We start from the raw sequence: 16,097 nt of genomic DNA, 5'->3' as shown, positions 1-16,097 counted from the left end.
GGCTAGAAAATTGCAAAAGTGTAGTGAGGACGAACTTTTTTGAGGATCAAACGGATAGATAGACTAACGGACACGGAGAGAAAAAACGTGTGCATGGGCCAATGGCAAAATATATTGAACTAAACCATATACATGAATGTGTAACAATTGGATTAACCTTAAGGAAACCATATTGCTATATTTATACCGATGCGTAAGTGCGTCCTTACGCATTGCATTACACACATCTTAGTTGAACTAAGTTCTAGTTTTGTAGGAATTCGAACTTTTTTTTTGAGTCCTTCCTCCTTTTTTTCCCCTCCTTTTTTGTAAGAGATATTTTCCAAATTTCCATCGCTTGCCGCATTTCGTTTCGGCTTGAGTACACTTAACGAAAAGTTGCGGCGCTTTTTAATTTTAATTTGATATTCGACTTTTTTGGTGCTTTGTGCACAGTTTTATTTACATACATTTACTATGCAATCGGGTTTTCCATTTTATTTATTTATGATTTATTTCTACAACAAACAGAATAATCGCGCAAAAGAAAAGAAAAAAACCTGTGATCAAAAAACCATGATGAAACGAAAAGGAAATGATCATTTTTTTGTATTATTTTTATGAAAACTTTCAATTGTATATTTATACTTCATTTTACGATTTGTTCATTCTACGTTTAGTGCTCGATTCTATTTCAATGTACTTTGTATATTATTGTATTTTCCATGTTGGGGCCAAGCCATCCCAAAAAACAAAAAAAAAACAAAAAAAAAAAACAAAAAAAAAAAACCAATACCTAGAAACAGAAATCCGACAATAAAACCAACTTAAGACAATCTGCCGACCAGTTTTGATTGCCTCGCAGCTAAAAAGCACAGAGAAAGTCCAATGATCCTTACTAACAAATTTAAATGATTTAAATTTATATTAGTATTTAAAGTTAAGCTATCTTTCAATGTCAATTTAATGTGAAAACGACTGGATGGAGAATGGATTTTCTCTGTGCATGAGCACAATCCTCAGTTTTGGACAGACAGAGAGAGAGATTAACCTTAACGAACAGAGTCTCCTGGTATGCGGTGGTTAAACTTTGGTGTTGCCTGCGGTTACTATCCATCTACTCTCGTACCCCCCGCCTCCGACTATCCGACTACCACCCGACTACCGACCATTCCCCAAGCCAGAACCAACCATATGCCGTAACTCAATCATGTCTCATATCCGCCTTGGAATGCTGCCGATCGCATCGACCAGGCTACCAGGGCAATAGCAAGATGGATGACTGGCGTCCGGGTGCCACCAACATGCCGATTATGTCGCCATCGCCGTATCTCCTCAGCCGCTTCACCAGCAACGTGCCCCTGCCGACGCTCTACGCCGGCGATTCGGCGCGCAAGCCGAAGCTCTCCGTGATCGAACTGCTGCTGTACAACATGGCCTCCCTGCTGGCCGGAGTGGCGGCCGGATACGATGTTCGCATGTCGAACGTGTCGCCAGTGCATCCCACTTTGCTGAGCGAAGTGCCCGCTCTGAAGGCGGCGCCGAAAGCAGCGATTACCGGACCGGAGGAGGTGGTGGAGGATTCACTGCCGGAGCAGATACTGGAACTGGAGGTGGAGGTGCCACTGCAGCAGCAGGAGGGCGAGCAGCCGGATCTCAGGGAAAGCACGCCACGTAAGATAGCCACACAAGCAAGGTAAGTGCTGAATGAATCCTAAAGAGCGCGAATTCCTTGGAACTAAAGTTTTATACTATATTCCTGCCCCCCAGATTTGGTGGCATTGAAGCTCCGGTCAGCAAATCGCAGCCCACATCCCTGGCCCGGCGCATCGGAGGCAGTCAGCCGTACTACACACCTGTGCAGCGGACACCACAGCATCAGTTGCACCATCACCAGCAGCAGCAGCAGCAGCACCATCATCATCATCACCAGCCACAGCCAGTTCCATCGGCCGTGGTGACAACAGTAGCGCCATCACAACCGCCAGCCGTGGTGAGTGCACTGTATGCCGGAACCCAGCCACCGACGCCATCGCCACGACGCAAGCTGAGCAACAGCAGCTTCGGCAATGCCAATCCTCAAGCGGATGCCTTCGAGGAGTTCCGTGTGGGCGGTGGCATCGGTCCACCGCCACTTTATGCGCCAGCCGATTACCTCAGAAACGGACCCAGTTACTCCAACGATGGCGGAAACTACCGAAATGGTTACTTCGGTGAGTGGGCAAGCAAGAATGCATTCGACAAGAATCCGCCAATTTAAAATATCCTAATTGCCCGTTAATAGGTTCCAATTACTTTCCATACCGGCCGGAGTTGAACTACAGCTACGAGCGTGACTGCAAATCGTATCCGGACTATTCCTACGACTATAACCATCGGCTGCCGGACTACTATGACTACCAGTATGAGGCGCCGCCAGTGGTGCCGCTGCCCGTGACCGTTCCCTGTCCGGTAAGCCAGACCCGTACACCACCACCGCGGGTGCCACAGATGGGCGTAAGTGCGGCCGGACACCGACGCACTCCCTCAACCGTTTCGAACAATTCGAATGTCCTGCTGGAGCACGAAGAGCTGCTGTGCTACGACTACAACAATCTCAATCTGAATGCGGAGTACGAGAGGGAACGCGAGCGGGAGCGGGAGCGGGAGCGAGAGCTTGACCAGGTGCCCCCACCCAAAAAGCAGGAACTGTACGCAGGATCACCCAAGCTACTGAACCGCCTCATCCACAGTCCGCTGCCGATGACCAAGAGCAAATATGCCACGGCGGCGGTGACGCGACCGGCCAGTCTGCCCTTCGAGCAGCATGCGCTCTCGCTGGGCTATCAGCAATCGGGAGCGGGTGTGGTGGTGGCTGCGCTACCACCACCACTGGCCGGCCAGTCCAAGCTGCGCAGCTCGCTGAAGAAGTACAATAGTGGGAATGGCGGCAATGGGTCCACATCCTCGCAGCAGGGCACGCCCACTAATCCCACGCCGCCGGACTCGTTGACCAGCGATGACAGCTCCTACTTGAGTGCCAAAGAGGGTTCCATTGGCTCGCAGCACAGTCGGGTGCGTTTCAGTCCGGAGGCCTATCTGGATGCCAATCCGCTGCCCGCCCTGGGACGTCGGATGACGGCACCGGCGATGCAGCTGCCGCACCAACAGCAGCAGCAACAACAGCAGCAGAGACGCCAGCGACAGGCGTCCAGTGGCAGCACTCCGTCGCCATCGGCCTCATCCTCCTAGCAGTCGCGCCTGGCGCTAACCTTGCAGTTGGCGCGGAGTCCGGGCGCGGACATTGGGACCGGCGGAGGAGCCGCTGGCTTGGCGCTGCATCAGCAGCGGGTACCATATCGCTGGTACTCGGGAGCCCGGCGATCTCGATCGGCGCACTATGAGTACCGCTTGTGAAAGAGCAGGACAGGCTCAACCAGGCAAGCGAAAAAGAGAGGGATAGCCATAGCAGCTGGAAAACATGGGAGGCGATAACTGGGAAGATCCCTCATCTTCGCAGAAAGGAATTGGAAGAGAAATGCAATATCAAAGGTTGAGGAAGCGCAGATAAATCAAATGGTTTTCAGGAAGAACTAGGTACATACATTTATATATATATATATCAAACGGATGTCAGTAGATGGGATGGGGAATACTACGAAGTATCCTTGTGGCTAAGATTCCGAATTGCTATAGGAATTCTGGAATGCAGAATTTGATACCCACTGTCTGTACATAAGAGTAGCTACCAAGTTGTTTACACCCAACTACTTAAATAAACTTCGATGTTAGTGTTAGCCAACTGATAGGCAGGAAGGGATCCTCCCGATCGAAATCTGCCCGAGGATTCAGACATACACACCCATAGACCCATAGACTTGTGCAGCCCCCGACTTGTGCGATTTGCCTTAAAAGTAGAGTGAAGACTTCACTAGTTTTGCCTGATGCCGGATTCCAAAACCAAATATATGTATAACACACATCCAAACGAATCCCAATCCCTCGTGTAAGATTAGGCAGCCAACGGATGCAAATATGGCTGATATATACTCCCATTTATGTATTATACACCTAGGTATACATATGTATAGTGACGAAGGCCTCCACTTGCGTTCTCCGACTTCTGATTCAGATTAAGTGCAGCCAGCAAGCTAGCAAGCCATCAACAACAATAATAACAAGTAATTAGTAATACTTTGTAATTCCGAGGACACCGCATCCCGATCAAGACACACGCCAGCCGTAAGCTCCATTTTTAAGTCTGAAAAAAGTGTTTATATATTCATATATATATATAGTTATAGACACCTAGATATAGACCGATGTAGACGCGTTAACCCACAAAACCACTAGCTCTGAATTGAATACCAGTTTAACTCGATCGATTTACAATTACTTATAATGGATATATACGAGTATATACATGCATATATATATATATATATCTATATATACATAAAGAAGCATATTGCTGCTGTTTTTTCCAAATACTGAATAGCTATAATAATGATATAATGGCGATGAATTTGAACTACCTTTGCATATATGTATGTATGCCACGTACACAGATACTTATTATATAATCATGTTTGTTTGCAAGGTGTTTTTTTGGAAATATCTCGAGCTACTCCACAAGTTTACTAATTGAGATAATGCTGTGTATATATCTTAAGATATTTCCAGGACATCCCGATCGCAGCATGCACAAATTTGAAGAATTGAAGATTTCGTTACTCGACTCGTTTGCCACGCGACCAAATCCCGAAACTCTGGGCCACATTTGCTTGGAGCGATTGGCAGGCAATAGAGTCCAACTCATATGCATATGCGCATCAATTAATAACTATAATTTAGACAAATTGTTGTTTATGCTCCACACACAAAGCCGAAGTTAACCAAAAATAGGAACCGATTGACCAGAAACCAAGCAATATAGCCACAAATATCTGCCCAAAAAAAAAAAAAGAAACAAAACAAAAAAACAGAAGAAGAATGAAACCAGTTAACCTTTACACTTACCCACTAGCTTAATTGCAATTGCCTGCATTATTTATTAATTAGTTGGAAGGAAGGGTTCTTCGGGTTCTTAAGTTAAGTTTATTTGTATTTGCTGCTTAATTGCCTTCGAATTAGCAAGCGGACGAAATTGAATTCAAATCGAATTGAAAAGTTCGATTCTGGTGGGGTTGGAATGGGTTAAAAGGGTTGAAAGGGTTGGGGGAGGGGCGAAAAGGACTCACAAATATGCAATAACAAAATGCTGCTTGTGACTTATGTTATGTACAAATTAGCAATTAAAAATTGACGATTCATTTAAATCATTCAGAGACCAAAATGCGAAAATAAAAAACTATTTTTTATAGAAAAAGAAGGTAACGAGACGAATCGAATCGAAATGAGGGTCAACTTTTAATTGGGCAGCCTATAAAAGAGGCCATTCGAATATTCCCAGGCCTCAAAAGTCCATCAGCCATGGCGGTGAGCACTCGCGTGGCAACGAAGGCGGAAAAGGAGGAGGAAGTGCCCGAATCCCGGCGAGCGTTTAGGAATCTCTTCAACTGCTTCTATGCCCTGGGCATGCAGGCACCGGATGGCAGTCGCCCCACCACGAGCAGCACATGGCGGCGCATCTACGGCTGCTTCTCGGTGGTCATGTACGTGTGGCAACTGCTGCTGGTGCCCACGTTCTTTGTGATCAGCTATCGGTACATGGGCGGCATGGAGATCACACAGGTGCTGACCTCCGCCCAGGTGGCCATCGATGCGGTCATTCTGCCGGCCAAGATTGTGGCACTGGCCTGGAATTTGCCATTGCTGCGCAGAGCGGAGCACCATCTGGCCGCCTTGGATGCGCGGTGCAGGGATCAGGAGGAGTTCCAGTTGATCCTCGATGCGGTGAGGTTCTGCAACTATCTGGTGTGGTTCTACCAGATCTGCTATGCCATCTACTCCTCCTCGACGTTTGTATGCGCCTACCTGCTGGGCCAACCGCCCTATGCCCTCTATTTGCCTGGCCTGGATTGGCAGCGTTCGCAGTTGCAGTTCTGCATCCAGGCCTGGATCGAGTTCCTCATCATGAACTGGACGTGCCTGCACCAGGCCAGCGATGATGTGTACGCCGTTATCTATCTGTATGTGGTCCGGATCCAGGTGCAATTGCTGGCCAGGCGGGTGGAGAAGCTGGGCAGGGATGAGAGTGGCCAAATGGAGATCTGTCCGGATGAGCGGCGGCAGGAGGAGCAATGCGCGGAACTGCAGCGCTGCATTGTGGATCACCAGACGATGCTGCAGCTGCTCGGCTGCATTAGTCCCGTCATCTCGCGGACCATATTCGTTCAGTTCCTGATCACCGCCGCCATCATGGGCACCACCATGATCAACATCTTCATCTTCGCCAATACGAACACGAAGATCGCATCGATCATCTACCTGATGGCGGTGACCCTGCAGACGGCTCCATGTTGCTACCAGGCCACCTCGCTGATGCTGGACAACGAGAAGCTCGCCCTGGCCATCTTCCAGTGCCAGTGGCTGGGCCAGAGTGCCCGGTTCCGCAAGATGCTGCTCTACTATCTCCATCGCGCCCAGCAGCCCATCACGCTGACCGCCATGAAGCTGTTCCCCATCAATCTGGCCACCTACTTCAGTGTAAGTCCGCTCTACTATTAGTAACTATATTTAGATGATTAGTTATGAATAACAATCTTAGTTTAAGAGTTAGAGGATTACCAACTGAGGGCATACCCTTTCTTTTTCCAAAAACAAACCACATACCAAGTTTCATATCTTTAGAATTAGTTTATAGATCTTTCTCTATATATTAATAATATTTTCCTCGTATCTTTAGATAGCAAAGTTCTCGTTTTCGCTCTACACGCTAATCAAGGGGATGAATCTCGGCGAGCGATTCAACAGGACGAATTGAAGACCATTTATCTTTGATGCACTGAGATATATATAATCTATCGAATTTCGCATCTATAGGATGCCATAGTTTTGGGGATTTTAAATCCCAACTGTAGCTTGATTTTCCATTCCATTATGATACGCACTTTATTGTAAGCAATAAATTAGAACACGATGTGCCAATTTGTTTTTTGCAGTGTATTCCCTGCTGATATATCCGAATTACAAGTGAAATCGATAATGATCGCTAATCGGGCAGAACAGAAGCCTGCTAACCACCGAATCGCATTGGCGCACCTCCATCCCCGAACCCCGAACCCCGAACCCCGGACCCCGGACCCCGATCCACCATCCCAATCCTCGTCCAGTTTTTTGCATTCCAAGGCGAAGCACAGTCGACATTCCACAGTCTTCGGGTGGAGACGTGTTTCTTTCAAGCTACGAATAGCAAGTTCTAAAAACTACAACAGTATAGTGAAAGTTAAACACAAAGTGTAAAGTGCAGTTTGCACAACTAACAATTATTGACTATAGTAATTATTTACTAAAATAAATAATTATTCCATATTGTTCTGGTAATTGTTATATGTGGACTTAGAACAATGAATCAAAACGACATACGTTCTCAGCGACAATGTGAACAAGACGAGCGCCGGCTCTCTTTACAACGCAACAATGCATACTTTTCTTTCGTCTCACCGCAAATCGGTGATCGAGCACCCTCACTTTCAACTAACTCGAAACTTTTGCCCTCAGCGAACGACAGACCGCGTTCTTGCTCTCCCTCTCTGCCTGCTTCGGCTCACAAGTCGTGGAGCGAAGAGACCGCCTCTCCTACCCCGCTCCTCTCGCAGCGCCAAACGACCGTCCCGGGTAACTGTAACACTGCAATAACGAGTGCAGTGACCTCACTGGCAACTGCCACAACATCAACTTCGTCAGCGGCCCAACTAATTATCGCTGTGCCAGCTGTAAATAATTCAGCAGCACTGACCGTTTGCAACAACAATAATGCACGTAAAGAAGAATCAAAACAAAAGCAGAAGTCGATTTCGACTGTGCAGACTGGCATGGATCGCTACATCCAAATCAAGAGAAAGCTCAGCCCTCAAAACAATAAGGCAGGTAATCAACCCAAAATCAATCGAACCAACAACGGCAATGAAAACTCTGCAGTAAATAATTCAAACCGATATGCTATCTTGGCTGATTCTGCGACCGAACAACCCAACGAAAAAACGGTAGGGGAGCCAAAAAAGACCAGGCCTCCACCAATTTTCATACGAGAACAAAGTACAAATGCACTTGTAAATAAACTCGTTGCTTTGATTGGTGACAGCAAGTTCCACATTATCCCACTTAAAAAAGGAAATATTCATGAAATAAAACTACAGATCCAAACAGAAGCAGACCACCGTATAGTGACTAAATACCTAAATGATGCTGGTAAAAACTACTACACATACCAATTAAAAAGTTGCAAAGGGCTACAGGTAGTACTTAAGGGCATTGAAGCAACAGTGACACCAGCTGAGATAATTGAGGCTCTGAAGGCCAAAAACTTTTCTGCAAAGACAGCTATTAATATTTTAAACAAAGACAAAGTTCCGCAGCCACTATTCAAAATAGAACTCGAACCAGAGCTCCAGGCACTAAAGAAAAACGAAGTGCACCCAATATACAATTTACAGTACTTGCTACATCGGAGGATCACCGTGGAGGAGCCGCACAAACGTATCAATCCAGTTCAATGTACTAATTGCCAAGAATACGGCCACACCAAGGCATACTGCACCCTTAAGTCCGTATGTGTTGTCTGTAGCGAACCTCATACTACCGCAAACTGCCCCAAAAACAAGGACGATAAGTCTGTGAAGAAATGCAGTAACTGCGGGGAAAAACATACTGCAAACTACAGAGGCTGTGTGGTGTACAAAGAATTGAAGAGCCGCCTAAACAAACGTATTGCCACAGCACATACATACAACAAAGTCAATTTCTACTCACCGCAACCGATTCTTCAACCACCCCTAACTGTCCCAAACACTACTCCAACAATTTCTTTCGCTAGCGCCCTAAAATCCGGACTAGAAGTGCCCGCCCCACCGACAAGAACTGCTCATTCCGAACATACACCGACAAACATCCAACAAACACAACAAAGTGGCATCGAAGCTATGATGCTATCCCTACAGCAAAGCATGAAAGACTTCATGACGTTCATGCAAAATACTTTGCAAGAGCTCATGAAAAACCAAAATATCCTGATTCAACTTCTTGTATCTTCAAAATCCCCATAATGGCTTCCCTACGGATATCTCTGTGGAACGCAAATGGCGTTTCACGGCATACACAAGAGCTCACACAGTTCATTTACGAAAAAAACATCGACGTAATGCTACTATCAGAAACGCACCTCACAAATAAAAACAATTTTCATATACCAGGATACTTGTTCTATGGTACAAATCATCCAGATGGTAAAGCTCATGGAGGCACTGGAATACTCATCAGAAATCGCATAAAACACCACCACTTAAACAATTTTGACAAAAACTACTTACAATCTACGTCCATAGCCTTACAACTCAACAATGGTTCAACGACTCTAGCCGCAGTCTACTGCCCACCGCGCTTTCCAATCTCTGAGGATCAATTCATGGAATTCTTTAACACACTAGGTGACAGGTTCATCGCAGCGGGTGACTATAACGCCAAGCACACCCATTGGGGATCTCGACTTGTGTCGCCAAAGGGTAAGCAATTGTACAATGCGCTTACGAAGCCAGAAAACAAGCTAGACTATGTATCCCCGGGTAAGCCTACATACTGGCCAGCAGACCCAAGAAAAATCCCAGACCTGATCGATTTTGCAATTACTAAACATGTCCCCCGCAACATGGTCACCGCCGAAGCACTAGCAGATTTATCATCAGATCACTCACCTGTTTTTCTAAATATGCTAACTCGCCCCCACATCGTCGACCCACCGTATAGACTCACAAATTTTAGAACAAACTGGCCAAGGTATCAAAAGTATGTCTGTTCACACATAGAACTAACGACGGCATTATCTTCAAAGGAGGATATAGACAAGTCAACGGAAACTCTTGAAAACATTTTAGTCTCGGCTGCAAAGGCTTCAACCCCGCCAGTGACGTATGCAAAACCAAACTACATCAAAACTAATCGCGAAATCGAGCGGCTGGTATTAGATAAACGACGCCTACGAAGGGATTGGCAGTCTAATAGATCACCAATTACTAAGCACATGCTTAAGATAGCCACACGCAGGCTTACCAATGCTCTCAAACAAGAGGAAAAAAACAGCCAACGTTCATATATCGAGCAACTCTCTCCCACCAGCACTAAGTACCCTCTTTGGAGAGCTCACAGAAACCTAAAGACTCCAATAGCGCCAATTATGCCACTCCGAAGTCCCTCTGGCACTTGGTTTCGAAGTGATGAAGAAAGAGCCAGTGCTTTCGCTGACCATTTACAAAATGTATTCCGACCAAATCCCTCTACCAACACATTTATTCTCCCTCCTTTAATAGCAGCCAATCTAGATCCTCAAGAACCCTTTGAATTCCGACCATGTGAACTAGCAAAGGTTATCAAAGAGCAACTGAACCCAAGAAAATCGCCTGGCTACGACCTAATAACTCCAAGAATGCTCATCGAACTCCCAAAGTGTGCTATTCTTCACATCTGCCTGTTGTTCAACGCAATCGCCAAGCTTGGATACTTCCCTCAAAAATGGAAAAAGTCGACCATAGTAATGATTCCAAAGCCAGGAAAAGATAAAACGCAGCCATCATCATATAGACCGATAAGCTTATTAACATGTCTTTCAAAGCTGTTTGAAAAAATGCTACTCCTTCGGATTAGCCCTCATCTTAGAATAAACAACACACTTCCAACACATCAATTTGGCTTTAGAGAAAAACATGGAACCATCGAACAGGTCAACCGAATCACGTCAGAAATTCGTACTGCTTTTGAACATCGAGAATACTGCACAGCCATTTTTCTAGACGTCGCGCAGGCATTTGACAGAGTGTGGCTCGATGGACTTTTGTTTAAAATAATCAAGCTGTTGCCCCAAAACACACATAAGCTACTGAAGTCATACCTATATAACAGAGTGTTTGCAATAAGATGCGATACAAGCACTTCACGCGATTGCGCAATCGAAGCTGGAGTGCCGCAAGGCAGTGTACTGGGTCCAATCTTATACACCCTGTATATGTTTCTTGAATAACATATGCATTCCACAAGCCGACGAGGTAACATATCTGGGAGTTCATCTGGACAGGCGGCTCACTTGGCGCAAACATATAGAAGCCAAATCGAAACATCTAAAACTTAAAGCAAGGAACCTCCACTGGCTCATAAATGCTCGCTCTCCACTTAGTCTGGAGTTCAAAGCTCTTCTATACAACTCCGTCTTAAAACCTATCTGGACTTATGGCTCCGAGCTGTGGGGCAACGCATCCAGAAGTAACATAGACATTATTCAGCGAGCACAGACAAGAATTCTGAGAATTATCACTGGAGCGCCGTGGTACCTTCGAAACGAAAACATACACAGAGACCTAAAAATCAAATTAGTAATCGAAGTAATAGCTGAGAAAAAAACGAAGTATAACGAAAAGCTGACCACCCATACAAATCCCCTCGCAAGAAAACTAATCCGAGTATGCAGTCAAAGCCGGCTGCACCGCAACGACCTCCCAGCCCAGCAATAAACTTATTAGGGCATTAATGAAAAAAAAAAAAAAAAAAAAAAAAAAAAAAAAAACTATCACTAAGTGAAAGTTAATTAAGTTAGATTAAGATTTGAACACTTATTGTTAGTCTCTTAACACAAAGGGAAGATTCAATAAATAATAAAAAAATTAAAAAAAAAAAAAAAAAAAAAAGGCGAAGCACCTGTCAGGAGCGGTGTGGCCTCCTCTGCGTCGCCACCTTCATGCCAGATCCACTTGGCCACCGATTTCTGGCCCAATTCGTAGTGGTGGCCGCACTTTGTTGTGCTTTACCGTTGGCCTGTGCACTCAGCGAAAAATATGTATGTTACTGTTTACATACCTTGAATCATATATATAAACGTTGCTTGGAATATATGTATATAGTTATATTTTAAAATTAGTTATAACTACTTTTTATCTTAGATTGCAGTCAAGTTTTTCTGCGTGTAGCTGGTGGCCAAAGTGGAAAAGTGGAATGGAAAGGCTGGCTTTCCCAGTCTGGCTCTCAAATTCTGGCCAAGCTGCAGATATTCGAGGCTGGCCAAATGTTCTTCTGCTCTCGAGTCGACAGGTTCTGCTTATTTTTCGGACCGTCGCGAAGTTTCTTTCGTCGGAAATGTGTGTGAAAACTATGTTTTATGTTCAGTGATTAGTGGCCAGTGCTGCTCCTGCTCCTGCTCCTGATTTCCATCCATAAGATACATTGCCATCAGAGGATCATCGGGATGGTAAGTGCTTTACTTAAGTTTCACATGTTTGGGGAAGAAAAAAGGAGGCAAACTTGCATTTGCATCCAGATCCCGCAGATCCAGTTTGTGGTGGTTACTCTTGCTCTTGGCCTTCGCCTATTTTCACTTTGTGGGCCAACAGGTTTTCCTTTTGGCATGTGCCACATTCGCCGAAAGTAAACCACCTACAAATAAAAAGTAGGCCGCAGGGAATGCACTCGAAAAATGCCTCAAAATCGAGTTCTTAACTTTATAAACATATAAATATAATCGAAAATTTAGGGAAGATATATCTGAAACTTGATGGTGTGGTTTTTGTATCATATGATATAATTTAGGATTAAGCAATTGATCGGAATTACCAAATATTAGAGAAATAATCATATAGAATATTTCAAAAATTGTTAAGTTTAAGAAATCGGTGTGTTTCAAAAACTAAAAGTTGTAAAAGTGTAGTTAAATCACAAAAATTATTCGAGTACCAGGGAAATCAGGAACCTTGGAATTTAGGGTATATAAAGGCAGGTATACAAAAGCCAAGTTGCCACCTTCCGGCGCTGGAACAAAATTTCACTTGCTCCGCCTGGAGATTGGATACCTGGATCCTCAGTGGTCATCGTTGTCATCGCCCAAAACATCACCATCACCATGAGCCGTCAATTTATGCAATTACCGTTTCACAGTCGGCTAAGCCGTTTGCGAAGCGGATTGGAACCGCCATCCGGCAATCCCGCGGATGACAGGATGTGCTGGATTTGCCTGAGGGGCGATGAGGATCACCGCCGACGGGATTGGGTGCATCCGTGTCGCTGTCGCGGCACCAATAAGTGGGTGCACGAGGCCTGCCTGAGTCGCTGGATCGATGAGAAGGAGATGATGTCGCCGGGTGTCCCCGTGACGTGCACCCAATGCCGCACGGAGTACATTATAGTGATGCCGCCACTTTGCCGCTTCGATGCCATGCTGGAGCGACTGGACAAGTGCTGCGAGCGTATGTGTCCCAGTGTTCTGATGGGCATCCTGGCGGCCACCGTTTACTTCTCCGCTGTGATCTACGGAGCACTCACCTTGCTCGAACTGGCCGGCAATGACACGGGCATGAAGCTGCTCCAAGAGGATCCCTCGCTGCTGATGATTATGCTGCCTTCGGTGCCGACGCTCCTACTTCTCAGCAGGTTGGTGCGCTGGGAGGACTGTGTGATCCGTTGGCTGCGGCGGCGCAATCGTCGCACCATTCCCGCCGAGCAACTGGATGCTGTGGGTCTACCCCTGCCCGGTGCTCCGCTGAGCGATGAGTACTTCGATGAGCTGGAGCGCGAGCATCCGGTCTCGGATGGCCTAATTGGCGGTAACTTGGCAACGGAGCAACTGGGACGCGCCGCCACCAGCTTCTGCATTGCCCTAAGTCTGCCCACCATCTCGGTGGTGCTGGGCCAGAAGCTCTACGGCCGGATCTACGAAGAGAACAAGTTACTCAGCATCCTCCTGGGCGGACTGACCTTTGTGGCCATCAAGGGATTGGCCAGTATCTATCTTAGCCATTCGCAGTACCAACAGAGGCGCCAAAGATTTGTCATGGACTACACTCCTCTCAATCGTATCAACCATCAATCCCGGTGGCGATGAAGGCATCTGGAAGCTGCAGGCGCTCATTAGTTAAACAACTATCCACTGAATGGCCAAAAATCAATAAATTAGTGTTAGTTGCCAAATATTTATTAACAATTGTTTGAGAAATTCCAAAACATTAAATTGCTCCAGTTCGCCGGAGTCGACATGTCCAGGACATTAAACAGACAGACGGCACCTGGCCGGGATCAGTGTCCTTGGCCAGAAATCTAAATGGCGGCTAAAGCCCGCCTAACCGCTCCCAACCGGTTGCCCAGATTCCGGACGATATTCAAGATACCGATACGCGATCTTTGGACCATCGAAGGACCCGGATGCTCCAGCTCGATGCATTTGCCCGGCCAGGCGAACATTATGTTGGAGGCCACCGCCTCGTCGAAGAGGAGCAGATAGCAGGGTCGCAGGGACAGCGATTCCTGCACAAAGTACTCGAGGAAGTGCTTCTCCGGCGAATGGGCAATGGATTCGTCCAACTCCGAGGGCAGTTCGCATATGACCAGTGCCCTTTGCGGTGCAGTCAGTGTGGAGTTCCGCCAGCACAGCGAGCTTGGGCTTCCAGACTGCTCCCTCTCTGCGCTGGATTGGCTGGAGGATTGCTCCTCCGACTGGACATGCTGCTCCTGCGGCTGCGAGCTCAGCTCGTCGCAGTGAACCAAGGCTGTTTCCGGTTGGGCATACAAACGAATGGCTACACCTGGCGGATGCTCCAGGCGTCCAGTGGCCAGGAAACGATATAGGTACTGAAAGGGCAAGCCCAGATAGGCGTAACTGGACCTTGGCCTTGGACTGGGATCCCCCAGCCGCTGAACATTCCGCTCATAGCTGATGCTCAGCAGGTGGCCGGGCTCCAAGGTGGGGCGTGCCAGGCCCAGGAAGCGGCAAAGTCGCCGCAAATGCAATCCCGACATACGGCGCAGAGTGGGCGACGCGGGCGTGGCCACCAGGATCCAGTGCAGCAGATGCAGGGCGTCCACATCGTTCGGCATCAAGGCGGCATACTGCTCGTCGGTACTGGGGCAGTCCAACATGATGCGACAGGAGGGCCAATTGTCGGCAACGGCGTGACGCAGTCGATCCACTTGGCAGCCGGAGCCAGGAGCCGCCTGGAATTGCGGCGGTACCGGAATAAGGGTCCTCTCGTGCTCCACACTGCTGGCCGCCGCCGCGAAGATCAACAGGCTAATGTCACTGGCCTGGGGCTGAGCTCGCAGCGCGTCCCGAACCTCAGACATTGCCCGCTGGAGCGGAATGGGACGTGAGGATACCGGCGGAGGTACTTTTCTTAGGATGAGATGGTGGGAAGTCAGTGAGACTGGGCATCGGACATTGACGAAAGCAATGCTTACTTAAAGGCTAAAACGCCATCGTGTGGCTCATCCGGTTGGAGTTTGGACCTGGGCTTGGTAACGAGTATCGGCAGGGGTCGAGGATTGAGGATCGGATTGAGACTGTTGGGCACCATGCCCATGGGCATGGTTGTGTCCATGTTCGGCAGCGATTTTCGCGTGCAACACAATGCCAAATAAATCTAAAATATCGCTCTAACTCTTCTTAAAATTTTGACAAAGCAAATATAGTTTCGAAAACTCTGAAAACTCAACGGAGAGCTACTTTGATGCAATGTTGAGTGTTTTTGAAATGGGAAAACACGCATGATTACAATTATTATTATTAATAATATTGTTATTAATTTCTAATTTCCCCATTGCGTAAGAACATCACTTTCCATTTGCAAATCGACAACAATTTTCGTGACGTAACTATTTGCGAAATCAACAAATAAGCTGCTTGCGCAGAACAATCCAAATGTATTGTGTATACGCACTGTTGTACTACGAGTATGCGTACTCGAACCAAAGTCGATTCTACGCGAAAAAAACGAAAGCTACGATTACGATGGGATGCGATGCGATGACATTGAAGCCAACTGGCAGGAAGCATTTACAAGCTCCAAAACAGACGGGCCCCTCTGTTGTAAACCGCCAATCAATCAAGAGTGTATAATAATAATACAAATATTTATTTATATTTAATTGCGTCACGCTGGGAATGCTGAATGCTGATTATAATGCTGGACTCTCTTGAACTAGACCTCCCAGTGCTAGCTTAACTACACCAAACA

The 16,097-nt window shown here is 46.7% G+C and overlaps 4 protein-coding genes across 5 annotated transcripts; 3 read left to right on the top strand and 1 right to left on the bottom strand.

Annotated features, from left to right (window-relative positions):
* Positions 1-822: 822 nt before the first annotated feature.
* On the top strand, positions 823-4,940 carry LOC6620184. The gene is made up of 3 exons (XM_032726631.1): positions 823-1,675; positions 1,750-2,192; positions 2,264-4,940. The coding sequence occupies exons 1-3, from the start codon at positions 1,254-1,256 to the stop codon at positions 3,208-3,210; spliced, it is 1,812 nt and encodes a 603-aa protein (XP_032582522.1). The 5' UTR covers positions 823-1,253; the 3' UTR covers positions 3,211-4,940.
* A 464-nt stretch (positions 4,941-5,404) lies between these two features.
* LOC6620183 (odorant receptor 7a) lies at positions 5,405-7,248 on the top strand. Of its 2 annotated transcripts, none has more exons than XM_032726632.1 (2): positions 5,405-6,606; positions 7,062-7,248. In XM_032726632.1, exons 1-2 carry the CDS (start codon positions 5,431-5,433, stop codon positions 7,074-7,076), a joined length of 1,191 nt encoding a protein of 396 aa, XP_032582523.1. In that variant the 5' UTR covers positions 5,405-5,430; the 3' UTR covers positions 7,077-7,248. The 2 variants fall into 2 exon arrangements, with proteins under 2 accessions (XP_032582523.1, XP_002044394.1); XM_002044358.2 differs by lacking the exon at positions 7,062-7,248 and adding an exon at positions 6,806-7,047 and having other exon boundaries at positions 5,406-6,606.
* A 4,545-nt stretch (positions 7,249-11,793) lies between these two features.
* Positions 11,794-14,056, top strand: LOC6620182 (E3 ubiquitin-protein ligase MARCH5). The gene has a single exon (XM_002044357.2). It carries the CDS (start codon positions 12,995-12,997, stop codon positions 13,970-13,972), a length of 978 nt encoding a protein of 325 aa, XP_002044393.1. The 5' UTR covers positions 11,794-12,994; the 3' UTR covers positions 13,973-14,056.
* On the bottom strand, positions 14,047-15,645 carry LOC6620181. Its single transcript, XM_002044356.2, has 2 exons — positions 15,322-15,645; positions 14,047-15,256 (listed from the first exon to the last, which is right to left on the bottom strand). Exons 1-2 carry the CDS (start codon positions 15,459-15,461, stop codon positions 14,185-14,187), a joined length of 1,212 nt encoding a protein of 403 aa, XP_002044392.2. The 5' UTR covers positions 15,462-15,645; the 3' UTR covers positions 14,047-14,184.
* Positions 15,646-16,097: the final 452 nt, after the last annotated feature.

This window comes from Drosophila sechellia, chromosome X (genome assembly GCF_004382195.2).
Source record: "Drosophila sechellia strain sech25 chromosome X, ASM438219v1, whole genome shotgun sequence".
Classification (NCBI taxonomy): Eukaryota; Metazoa; Arthropoda; class Insecta; order Diptera; family Drosophilidae; genus Drosophila; species Drosophila sechellia.
The sequence above is the reverse complement of the archived record's forward strand: the minus strand, read 5'-3'. Positions and strand labels throughout refer to the sequence as shown.